A 13,936-nucleotide genomic window follows, 5' to 3' on the forward strand; every position below is an offset into this window, starting at 1 on the left:
CCTGACACCGCTTGAGGCCATTTCCTCTTGTCCTATCACTTGTTACTAGGGAGAAGAGACTGACCCCTGCCTTGCTACAACCTCCTTTCAGGTAGTTGTAGAGAGCGATAAGGTCTCCCCTCAGCCTCCTCTTCTCCAGGCTAAACAACCCCAATTCCCTCAGCCGCTCTCATAAGACTTGTTCTTTAGACCCTTCACCAGCTTCATTGCCCTTCTCTGGACACGCTCCAGCACCTCGATGTCCTTCTTGTAGTGAGGGGCCCAAAACTGAACACAGTACTCGAGGTGCAGCCTCACCAGTGCCGAGTACAGGGGCACGATCACCTCCCTGCTCCTGCTGGCCACACTCTTCCTGATACAAGCCAGGATGCCATTGGCCTTCTTGGCCACCTGAGCACACTGCTGGCTCATGCTCAGGCAGCTGTCAGCCAGCACCCACAGGTCCTTTTCCTCCAGGCAGCTCTCCAGCCACTCCTCCCCAAGCTTGTAGCGTTGCCTGGGGTTGTTGTGACCCAAGTGCAGGACCCAGCACTGAGCCTTGTTGAATCTCATACTGTTGGCTCTGGCTCAGCGATCCAGCCTGTCCAGGTCCCTCTGTAGGGCCTTCCTGCCCTCCAGCAGATCAACACTTCCACCCAGCTTGGTGTCATCTGCAAACTTACTGAGGGTGCACTCAATCCCCTCATCCAGATCATCAGTGAAGATATTGAACAGGACCAGCCCCAGCACTGAGCCCTGGGGAACACCACTCGTGACTGGCCGCCAACTGGATTTGACTCCATTCACCACCACTCTCTGGGCTTGGCCGTCCAGCCAGTTTTTAACCCAGGCAGAGTGCGCTTGTCCAAGCCGTGAGCAGCCAGCTTCTCCAGGAGAATGCTGTGGGAGACAGTGTCAAAGGCCTTACTAAAGTCCAAGTAGACAATGTCCACAGCCTTCCCTTCATCCACTAAGCGGGTCACCTTATCATAGAAGGAGACCAGGTTAGTGAGGCAGGACGTCCCTTTCATAAACCCATGCTGGCTGTATATGTGCATACTTATAGAAAGCCTCATTTTGGGAAAGTACATAAGCAACTGCCTAAATCTAGAGCTGGACAGCTAATTCACTGTTTCATTTTTTTAGCCAAACCAAAGGAATGAAAACAAATTTCAAAATGGGAATGCTTTGGTTTTCCCTCTAAATATGAGTTCTGGATTCATTAAGCTCTTAAATCCTATTTAAAAAAATAAAAACAAACACAAATTCTACAAAACCCCAACATTTCTAAGTGAAACTTATGAAGATTTCATTCCAAACTTTCTGCTGTTCAGGAATTATGAATAATTTTAATGCATAAAATATGCATTTCATTGTAACAATCAAAACATTACCATCATAAAACCATTTACTAGATCTTATCTTAAGTATATGCCTGTTCAGTCAAATAAACACTTAAAAAGCAACTCTTTACATCCATCAACCCTTTGCTGGTTTTGGATCAGATAGTAAATTTTCTTCATAGTAGCTAGTACAGGGCTATGTTTTGGATTTGTGACCAAAAGAGTGTTGATAATACAGAGATGTTTTTGTTACTGCTGAGCAAGGCTTAGACACAGCCAAGGGCTTTTCTGTTTCTCACCCCACCCCACCAGTGAGGAGGCTGGGGGTGCACCGGAAGCTGGGAGGGGGCACAGCCGACCAAAGTGACCAAAATTGACCACAACTGACCCAAGGGATATCCCACACCATATGAATTCATGCTCAGCATATAAAGCTGGGGGAAGAAGGAGGAAGTGGGTAATTTGCAGTGACGGTGTTTGTCTTCCCAAATAACTGTTACGCGTGATGGAGCCCTGCTTTCCTGGGGATGGCTGAACCTGCCTGCCCATGGGAAGCAGTGAATGGATTCCTTGTTTTGCTTTGCTTGTGGGCGTGGTTTTTTCTTTACTTATTAAACTTTAAATTGTCTTTTTCTCAACCCATGAGTTTTCTCACTTTTACCCTTCTGATTCTCTCCTCCATCCCACCTGACGGGAGTGAGCAAGCGGCTGGGTGGTGCTTTAGTTGCTGGCTGTGGTTAAATCATGACATACCCAAAGATTTAGGTCTGTAATTTTAGTCTCTTGCTTCAGTGTTTAAACGTCAAAACAGACCCCTGTAGCATAAATTGTTCTAGAACCTCAACTCAAGAGTTCATCTACCTATATGCTTCTCACTAAATATACAATGACTACCATTTGTATCATTGGACCTGAAGAAATATGTTCTTAACTATTAGTTTGAATAAAAATACTTTCCTGAATTTGGGATCAAAGTGCCTTCCTTTTATTTGTTGACTGATCTTTTACATTCATTAAGATGTCCTTTCTATTAAGAGGTACTGCCTTTTGCAGCCCACCTAGTCTCAAGGAGACACTAAAAAAAATAAATCCAAAATGCTAAGAATGTTCTTTTATGCCACCTGAAAGTAAATTTAGAGTTGGAGGCACAGGTCCGAGAGAGAACAGTGAGTAGATGCTATCTTCAGATATCATTAGCTTTCCAGTAATAAATAAAAATAACACTGGCAAAGATAATTAAAAATTAATTATAGAAAGCATGAATAATCCTGAAAAAATAACTGAAGAAATTTCTAAGTGATATTATGAAACAGTGTACAAATATTAAATACCATCCAGCTTCAAGTGTCTTTATGTTCAAATGAGGCCTTTCTTATATTCAAAGATGGCCTTGTGCTCAGTCTTAACCTTCATTAGCATAAGGCATAATGCAAATTTTTGATCCATTCTGACTTCCTTATAAATGCAAATACCTCTATTTGGGTTTAACTCATCCTTAATCTTGACCTTGTTGGCTCAGTGGAATGAATCTCCAAGGCTGATGAAGCAAAGGTGAATACAGCTGTAGGGCTGAAGAACATCAGCTGTGAATTTAAACCAAGCTGTGCAGCTTAACTGTAATCTCACATCATGCCCACCAACTTGTTCAGACTAGGCTTGGTACCCTAGTTCTACCACCCTTATGAATGGCTGGAGTCAATCAGAAAAAAATACCTATGGGGAAAGTATCACATATGCTTCCATACTAAACCATCTTTACCTGGCATATATGTATAAGTGAAACTGTTAAAAGCCCTCATCAAACTGACACCATGTCCTCCAACCAGATGGTCCTGAATGCAGGCAGCCAGGCTGTGATATCTGGACACCGTCTGTGTTTGCAAAGTACACAACTTTATGCCAAGAATGTTTCAGTGGCTGAATGTCCCGAATTTGTTCCAATCCTGCCAGGGTACACAGCACCCCTGGTCAGAAGTGGACAAAATATGCAAAATAGAAGATTTTTCAATACTGCAGAATTTTGAGTTATAAGTCACTTTTTATTACAGAAGGTGGGAAATGCTTTCAAATCAAGGTTTTAACCAATTTTGGCTCTCAAGAGAGGACCTTTTTTGAAAATGTCAAAATGCAAACTATCCATGTTCTACCATGTTTTATTTAATTTTATTTAACTATTTTTATCATGCCTCAGACTGCTTGTCTGACTCCACATGTTATATGAGATATGAGCAGAGCTCAGCAGCAGCCAGATTATTACAGCAAGTCTCACAAAAGTAGAAAGTTGCATTAAGGTAACAGAACGTGATTGCTAACGATAATTCTGCAATGCAAAAAAGAAAATTGTTTGCTTGATGTTTATACAATTAAAATTTCCAATACTATATGCAGTGTCACTTGTATGTATGATACTAGTTTTCAAAGTCCATTCGTTACAGTCTCCACCCTTATTCCACAATAACTTATTCCACAAGTTCATATCTTATTCCACAAGTAGAATTCCACAAGTGGAATAACTTATTCCACAAGTTCATAGACTCTTTAGTAATTAAAAAAGGGAATAACAGACAACAGAAAGATGTAAACACATGAAAGCTTGTACACTTTACCTATATATTGTGTATAAGGATTCCTTAAAGTATATGTAATGGATCTGACAAAGTATTTTACAGATTCACTGTACAACAAGTAAGCCTGAATGATCTGATTCCTTTCAAAGTTCAGGATATTCAGTTACACATCTCTGAGAAGAGGACTCTACCTCTATTTGACTGTAAATCTACTGCAGTCTTTACCATAAATAAATTGTTAATGCTAATTATAACACATATGTAAAAATAATACAAACATAGAAGCTATTAGTAAATGACCAGCTATTGTACAATGATCTATCTGAAGCCAGTTTCAAAAGGAAAATGTAAGAAAAGCAATACTGTATTAAATTACATTTAAAAATCCCCTAGAGAAAGCATGAATCAGTCTCAGAAAAATCTTATTGGGAAGCTTCAACATCAATAGTATCTCTTCATAACCTGGGATATTATTAGCAATGTTGCTAATATGCTGAGTCATCCAGATGAATCAATATATGGATAGGACTAAAAAAACTTGCTTTGGAAGTGAAATAATTACCTATGGGATTAAAATTACTCTGTAGCTAATTATATCAATTTACTTTTGAACTTAGAAATCATAGAATCACAGAATGGTTTGGGTTGGAAGGGACCTTAAAGATCACCTAGTTCCAACCCCCTGCCATGAGCAGGGACATCTTCCACTACACCAGGTTGCTAAATGTGTTTGCATTTACCTGCTCCCATTCTGTCTGGCACAGAACTTTTGTCCCTCTGAAATCAACTTTAGCAGAAACTTTAGTGGTATGAAAAAAAATTTAACCTTTGTCAGAATCGAAGACAGAATCCACAGAAAAATATAAAAGGCCTAAACTTGGTGATGTCATTGGCATTAGCAAAACTTGCTCTTAATACTCTTGAGGAGGGCATGTACTCAGGAAAAACTCAGGACATTCTTTACTGTGATTTGTAATACATTGGTCATTAGTCTCCAGCACCGAATGACCACTTAATCTTGTCCTTCAAATGTAAAGCTATGCTCTTGAATTGAGTTTCTGTGTATGTTTCAGCGAACTTGTTCAGGAAAATTGTATTGAATAGAGTGATCCAGGGTAACTTAATTTGGAAGTTATAAACACAGTGATCACAGCTGTGAGGTCTCTAAGACAGTCAAAACTGTAAGAATAGTATTTATTACCAGTGTTGCTACAAAAGTGCTTGTGTTGAATAATAAAATCAAACACAATTATAATATACACCCTACCTCAACAACTGAACTGCAAATGCCTTCAGCTGCTGCTTAGGTCAATACCAACAAAATCGTTTCTACCATATTTGAAAAATTTAAAGAGTACAAAGATAGTTTACTAATTACATTATTTAAGACAGCACAAAGGTGGGACAGAGATAAAAAAAGAAGCAACTGCTTTACCCTATTATACTTCTAGCTTTGGAACTATAAAATAGTACTTCATCCAAACTAAATAAGGTTGGAAATATGAGTTTGTAGTGTTCTCATATAACGGGCATTAAACTTCACAAAAAGTATCACAAGTTATCAGACATTTTAGGAAATCAGTAATTTAGTCAGTAAGCAGAATTGTACTCATATAAGTTCAGATATTTTACTCAAGGACCCAAAATAGTAAAATCCCTCATAGCAAAATTCCTGGCAAGAAATCATGTTTTTATCAGGTAGCTGATGTATTTTCATATGCTACTGCATGATACAAGTGTCTGTTTGGTTTGGTTTTTTTTAAAATTGAGTACATTTGCTTGAAGGAGAAACTAATCTAACTGCTTAACTCAAAGCCACCTTTGAAGCTAGCCTATCAGATTCACTATTATCAGTACCTTGTATAATGAACGTCCACTGGTGATTTATTCACATTACGAACATACAGATGTTCAGTACAAAATTTAGTTTTATATAGGTCTGTATGAATCTCATCTCTCTCATGCTTAACATTTCCTCTCATTATATCCAACACAAATATTTTTCCAGATATCCTTGTATACATAAATATATATATTTAAGTATGCATATGTGTGCATTCATATCTATCTATATATATGTATCTCTGTTGGGAGAAAGAATGCACAAAGTTTTAGAACATTGTTGTTATTTTCCCTTAAATAATATCCCCAGATTGTTTCCTCTAATATTAAAGCACTAGAATTTTAAAACAGAAATATTCCCTCAACGTCATCCGTGAGCTGAATTTGGACATATTCTCTTCTTTACTATTACTTATCAATTAAATATGATACTACTGGAGTAATGCTGTGAATAGCCTTTGCTATTATCTTTTTCCTATACCAAATAACAGCAACACTTTGAGATTTTTTGAGATCATATCCAAAGAAAAAGATTTGCAGTATAAGCAGGTCCAGGACTTCTAAAATTTTTCTCGAAATCTTTTGATGCTTTTTAGAAATATCCACTTTCCAAAAGAAAGAAATAAACAAAAAAATCCACACTGTTTTCTGTTGCAGAGACATTCAGTAGCCCGAATGGGACTGCAGAAAGCAACGTGCCACAAAAAAGCACTTAATCACCTATCTCTGATCTTTAGCACGTGCAGCGCTAAATGAATGGCAGAATCACTCAGGCTGGAAGGGACTTCAGCAGTTCACCTGACCCAACCCCGATATGTGCTGAAAGCAGGGCTGAGATTCTCTTCATGCCAGTGGCGCAACTGATACTATACAGACCACTTTCTTCATACCTTGCCAGGTGTGCCATTCACTGATTCAGCAAGGAACATCACATGTGGGCTGACTCTGGTTATAACCGCTACTCACTTCAGAGTTTCCTTGGACAAAAGGTTACAAGATCTCAAAACAAGTATCTTCTGAGGAGAGATTTTGAGATTTGAGGTAAACAGCTGACCCCATAAAACTGTTATTGCACTTGTTACTCTACAACTAAATGCAGTTCATGAAAAACTACCTGCAATTTACAAAACTCTGCATATAAGTATTTTATATCCAAACTCACTACTAACCTTGATTAAAAGTACTATGTCCTAAGAGGGCAGGAGATAGCTTTCCTTGTTGGTTATTAATTTCCTGAATTACCTTCCTTAGACCTGAATGCTTACATTCTTTTTTTTATTATTATGTATTTATTTTCTTAGTATGTTTTGTTATGCTGTATATTCAAGGATCCTATTAGTGTTCCACATAAAATAACAGAATTGGTATAAAAACACTTTCTCTTCCTTACTGCAGAAGCAATATCATAAAAAGAACTATCATACTGAAATATACACAAGTATTGTACACAGGAAACATGAAGTAGTCTTTCTGACAGGATACTGGCACAGTGAATCCATTCAATATTCACTAGATATCAGCTGAAAATGAGTTACCAATTTGGGTATTTCATTTCAAGTAAAATAAGACCCACTGAAGAAAATGCAGAGGATTAAAATGAGCACATCCTGCAATCTAGTAAAGCACAAGGCTGAACATGGTGGGTGCCAAGCAAATGTGCTTCATCTTCACTGCAGCAAAGCAGGAAGGGAGGCTGCTAGGTTCAAAAGATCTCGTCAGTGGCTCTGAGTCCTCTAAGGAGCAGGACATGCAGTGAAGGTCACATTGCAACCTTTCTTGCAGGAAAGGTTACATGAAATGGGTAGATTTGTTCTAGAGAAGAGAGGAAACACATAGAAGCTTATCATAAAAACATGGCAAATCTTCAAACCGGTAAAAGAATGCCTCAGCAAAGAAAAGAACAAACTAGACCTTATGTCCATGTCCACCAGAGGAAATGTGACTTCGTTTTTGCTCAGCGAAGACCCTTAGTTACCTTGCAAAGCACTGCCCACTCACGTGCAACAGTTCTTTTCCTTACTGAAGGGCCCCTTTGTTTTCCAGAGCAGTTCTCCCATTTGCCAAGATCAGTCCAAGGTCTGACACGGTCCCCTAAATGTTCCTTCTGCTAGATAAATGTCAATGTAATACTTAACTGGGTTAGACTACGCTGATTTAGATCTTGTCTTATCATCACCATAATAAACATTACAAATCACTCTCTAGTTTGCAACTAGGCAGTTAGTCATACCACAGAGCAGTGAAATATTGTGTGGGGAAAAAAATATGTGCGGTTTATATTTTTTTATCCTCTGGGTTATTAAAGTTAAGTACATCAATAGATTTCCTATGTCACAGTTTTGTTTTCACAAGTAACTTTAAATATTTTGTTTACAACAGAGCTGTCTTACTGCAGTAGAAAATATGTTTTCTGAAACTATTACTTACCAGTAAAATTTCAAGTACCAGTCCTAAAGGCCTGAAAAGGTTACAGATTTTAAATTCAACAAAAAGGCACATGGACCGTTTGGACATTTGCAGAAAGGCCTAAAGATAGTGTGAAGCTGAATGAATGAGGATACATATGTTTCAACTCTCAGTTTAAAGAACATTTAATTTTAAAAATAAACCCACATATACTACAGTACTATATAAGTAAATAACATAAATATATGTTACCTGCTTGGTCTTTAAATATTTTTGATACAACGACAGGCACTTTGTGCTCAGCACCACCCTGTAAAAGATGTGTATTAACCGTGAGATCTCAGTCAAGACTGAAGTGAACTAATCATACTGAAAATTAAAAGAAGAAACGAGAAGTTATGCATACCTTTATGCTTAAGCCCAAGCCTCCAACTGGTTGTCTACGAAGCGTAACAGTTCTGTGCTTTAAAAAATTGTAGAAAAAATAAATTTAGGTGAAAACACAATATCTGAGTAACCATAGAAGATGCTTCTAAACTATATTTTACTTTTTAAAAACTAATTCTCAAGGGTACCCTAGAATCTGAGCCATCAAGTTCAGTTCTGAAGTATCATTCAATTCTTACTTAAGGCACTTTTAAAATTTCTTACCACAGAGAGCAGAACCTGTGTGTGAATTGTGCACGCAGACTTTTAGTATGTTTTTCTATCACTGAAGTGATACTCTTCCTAAACAGAATTTACATGCTTTTGCTTTGTTTTGACAAAGGTTTTCATGAGAAAACTATACGAAGAGCTTTGAGGTGTGCATTTTCATAGCTGATTTACCTTCTTTAACTGCTGTCATGTATGCACACAATATTTATTCTCATTTTTCAATCACAAATACCAACGTTTTCTAATCCATGTCCTCAGACCTCAACCAATCTTTTGCAGCATATGCCAAAAGACTTCTAGTGATCGTCTGCTTCAACTGGTTATTTTCTTGCATTTCGTGTCTAAGTGCAGAAAGAAGATAAACATTTATCAATATTTTTCTACAGCAACCTATCATATGTTTAATAGTATGCTGAGTTTGACATTTCATTAACGTGTAAATCTTGGTGCCTGACAATATAATGATAGCACTTCATCTGTTGACAATAATTATAGAGTTGAGGGGAACTTTTTTGCAACATGCTGAACAGTACTGCACAGAATGCCATCTTTCACTACCTAGAACAGTAATTCCTGAACATGTAAGATAATTTTCTTTTTCTGTACATCATAAATTATATATGAGATTACTCCTATATGTATACTTCCTGACTGGGTATTTTATAATTTCACTAATTCAGATAAATGTAAGTTTTTATTTCAATATTCAAGCCCACAATCTTACATTAACGAGTTATTTTTAGCTTGTTTTCTAACACTCACCTTACTAGTCATATATTCATATTGACTCAGGGGAAAGGGGAATACAATAAATGATAAATTTCAGTCTCATTTTAGGAGGGTAGAACTAATGCAGATGGTTAAAAAAAAAAATTAAGAATACTTTAATGCATTTTCAAAATTTCTCTCTTCTGTTCCCATCAACATTATACTATATCAGTCTGTGCTAAAAATGGAAAACTATTATATTATGACCTATGGTACCTGATTTATATCAAAAGGTTCATATGATTCAATTTCAGATTATACAATTCAGCTTTATTGAAATCTGTGCTAATTCAAACTGTTTCACAGGTTCTTTTCTTCATTTTGAACTTCATCAAATCTGATTAAAATTATCATACACACTGGAAAGTTCAGGTTGAATCAGAATTAGAATACATCTCTACCTTTAAATTCAGTGACTCATTCCCAAGAGTAATTTTCTATGACATAAATCCTCTCTGCTTATTTAATTAATGTTTCTCTCCACCTATACTTATACCTTCTAAACAAATTATCCCAGCATATCTCATTATATAGGGATGAGGGAATAAATATTTTGACAGTTTAGACTGCTTTAGCATTGTTGGACAACAAATACAAATATACTACATGGATAGCTTTAGACTTTTTATAAAAGTCAAGCAAGGTATTATTAGCATCTTATATATTCAACTCTAATTAATGTGTATTTTTATATGTTTGATAGGTACGTTTCAAATGATAATACTGATGATATAATTGAGTTTGTAGCCCTGCGAAGCAATCTTGATATTTATATTTTCATTGTTCATAGAGTTGCTTATTACAGAGTTTCAAATATTCCTATTAAAGGTCACTTTGAAAGAAGGTATTAAACATGTACCTTAACATTTCCTACATAACAGCTTTTATAATTAGAGCTACATTTTAAAAATGCAAAAAACTCCTTACTTTTAAAGATGTTCAAATTGCAAAATAAAATGCCAAAAGCTGAGCATAAACAAGTGTCATAATCAAGATCATTTACATAAACTTATTTCAATCCTATGATCATATGTCATTTGCTATGACTATGAATAGCGCATACAAGACCAAACATCACATTTCATTTTCTATAGATAGATTTTTGTCATTGTTTTTGAATGTTAAAAAATTGAACAGTGTACAATTCCAGAAGATTAGAAAAAAGCTAATACTGGGTCAATATTGAAAACATGTAAATAGAGCCATGGATCTTCATTATATTGCAGTGCTTTAAGGTCAGATGATGGTAAATCTGGCATTGAACCAACCACTCCGTTATGGAATAACAGTAAAACCAGTTCATAAGTAATTAAAGAAGAATAATTTAGTAATTTTAAAGGGTAAAAGTTTTATGGAAAATACCTTCTCAAATGACATGAAACTTGCTATGAAATTTCCAACATCAGTGACAGAGTACCAGTGTTGTAATAACCCTTGTAAGGCAGTGATCTGACACCCCACAAAAACCTGATTAAATACATAAAAATATTCAAAATAATATGGTGCATTTCAAGCACATATACATTTTCCAGCTAAAGATTCCAAGTCAAAATGTAACTGAGATAAAGCTACTGTGTAGTGGATATGCTTCTTGTGGGACAGTGACAGTACCTGGGTTATTTAAAAAAAAAGTGATCTTAAAAAAATCTATATTAATTGCAGTAATTCTTGTAAGGGACAGCACTTGTGATAAAGTAATGATGAACAGGACAGGTTTTAAACATACAGCAATTCAAAGCCAAGGTCATTTAAGATCACCCTTGTAACAAGGAAAACAGCTCAAACAAATAGAGAAAAGCACTCTGTCTGGCAAAAGGTGGTCTTGTGAAAAACCCAAACATATGACTCATGCTGAGTACGAGAAAAAAAACATGTTCCTGCATAATGCCATGGCCAAAATGGCTAGCGTAATCCTACATCATCAGGAGACTATTAAGAAGGAACAGAGAGACTATAAATTATTTCAGTATCTGGCAGCGATCCACACACTTTAAATAATACAGCTAGTTCTGATACGCTCATTTTGAAAGAGATGCAAAGAAATTGAAAAGGTAGCAGGCAAAGGCCAAAGGAATGCCAAATAGCTTGGGAGATTTGTGTAGTAGTGAAACAGATGCCAGGAGTTAAGTATACTTAGCTTTTTTTAAGCACTTTTCAGGGACGATCAAGCAGTTTTAAAGTATCTTCCCTGGCAGAAGACAACCAAATCTTACAGACAGATACAGTGAAAATTTCAGTGACTTGAAATGGAAAACATACACATTCAGACTACAGACACAAGGCAACATTTTGAAGTTTTGTAGTATGACATAGCATAACTGGATTTTTTAAGAAAACGTTTAAAAACAGTAATATTGGCTTTAAGACCTTACAGTGTACAGATATTTTTAATCTTTATTTAAAGCATGATCTGTCATGTTATTTCATGAACATGAACTTAATTTAGTTCTAAATTTAGTACTACTAAAATACTCTTGGGCTTTATTATGGTAGTAAGCAGTACAATATTTAGGTACATCCACATAAATGAAATCCGTTTCACAAAAGTATCCTCATTCTATAGAGCAAGAATGGAGGCACACAAAGATTTAGAGACAATTAATTCTGTTTCAGTAATTGGAAATACCTAAATGCTTTTTCTAAACATTTGTATGAAATTTATCTGTTCAAAGTATCTTGTTGACTATCTTCAGCCTTAGCTTTGAATGTTCAGCATCTTAACACATTGTAATTTCAGATTAGAAGATAATATGCAGCTAATTCCTGATCAACAGTGTTAATTTGTTGTTAGTTTACGGATGTGACACGTCTATGATTACATTGCACCTCTGTTCCAGGGTAAGGATCATTCACCAGTAGATATTGAGACTACCCTTTTCTTCCTGTTACCCCTCAACTCATTCCCAGCATATCTTCCAACATAACAGAGAACATAAAACTAATATTCGAAAGACAATAGGCTGTGTATTTCTAACTTTCTAATATTTGACTTTGCAACTGTATTTTAAAAGAGGAAATTAAAAAATAATTTTGGGGAAAAAAAACACAAATTCACATGGTTCGCCATAGGCTAGTTTCCATTTAGCCCTTCATTTGGACCCTTACATTCATAATTATAGATGCTCACTACTTGAGCAAAAAAAAAAAAAAATAAATCTGTGGGTCATTTAGAGGAGATTCAACATTAGATACCTGCTGAAAGCAGGACACTACTGAATTCAGTTCCAGGTTTTGTAGGGCAATGTACTAAACAGTAATTATTCCCTTTTATTTGATTTCTCTGTCCCCTCTAACTTATCCTGTTGTGGTCCCGTTCTCTTCTCAGGGCCTTTCTTCGCTTTTGTTCTTGTCCATCTCATAACTCAAAATTCTGGAAGGTATTTTTCACTTCTCCTTTAAACAAAAGAACAGACTATTTCTCTTACAATTCCAGACTCACAAGTCATGCCTACGCTAAAATAAAGCGGACTGGAGGATTTTCTCCAGCAAAGCAATACAGTAAAACTCCCATCCACACTACTAAATTTTCTTTCCTTGAAAACATGACTACCGTCCAAACTGCCTAACTGGGAGACTACATGACACATGCCATCTCCTGATTTGGTCTGAGGCGTTGTTTAAGAGAGTTGTAAGTGACATTGGCCAAAACTGTGACAGAGTACCCTGACACCCAGTACAGACAATTTGGCACAAGTCAAAACGTAGCCAGGCGGCACACTCACAAACAGTATAGAGGACTGTGGCCAATGTTGAACATGTGCTACAGTTGTGTTATGTTTTGTAGATGAGACAAAATCCCATAAACCTGTGTATGATGGATCCCACAATAAATAAATAAACAGAAAGAAAAAGGACACCAATATACATTAACTCCATGCACCAATTTAAATTACAGTATTTCTAATTATCCCTAGAAGTACTGGTAGCATTTGTAGTCATGTACAATAAAAACATACATATAAAAGAACATACTTCTTTGTATTAGATTTTATTTAAATGCTGACAGAGAAGCATGTAACATTCAGAGAGTTGTCACAGAGTAACACGAAGTTCTTTGTCCAAAGAACATTAAAAATATTCACTTAATGTACTCTAAATGATGAAGCTTCTATAGCTGGTTCTGTAGATAAAATTCTGATAGCATCCCCCTAATAAATCTTTTTATAAGATATATAATAAACATACTACTACTGGTACAAACATATTCTTATAATTGTGAGTCAAAAGTTTAGCCAAACTCAGGTTTCAGGAAAGTAAATCCAACTAACAACCCTACCTGCCAAAGCAGAATTTGCTGGTTGTGCCCTTGAGTGGCTACTGGTAACACCAGTCCTGAATGTGGACTACTTTACTGGTAATTCTGTCTTCTTGCCT

General features: G+C 36.3%; 1 protein-coding gene across 1 annotated transcript in view; it reads right to left on the reverse strand.

Annotated features, from left to right (window-relative positions):
- The window catches only part of SNTG2 (syntrophin gamma 2), a 183,846-nt gene that overhangs the window by 147,710 nt on the left and 22,200 nt on the right, over window positions 1-13,936 (reverse strand). The window contains exons 3-4 of the mRNA XM_075089724.1: window positions 8,544-8,600; window positions 8,390-8,447 (exon numbers count right to left, since the gene is read on the reverse strand). Coding sequence (XP_074945825.1) covers window positions 8,390-8,447; window positions 8,544-8,600 — 115 coding nt within the window. The remainder of the gene's footprint in view (window positions 1-8,389; window positions 8,448-8,543; window positions 8,601-13,936) is intronic.

The sequence above is a fragment of the Phalacrocorax aristotelis genome, chromosome 3 (genome assembly GCF_949628215.1).
Source record: "Phalacrocorax aristotelis chromosome 3, bGulAri2.1, whole genome shotgun sequence".
NCBI lineage: Eukaryota > Metazoa > Chordata > Aves > Suliformes > Phalacrocoracidae > Phalacrocorax > Phalacrocorax aristotelis.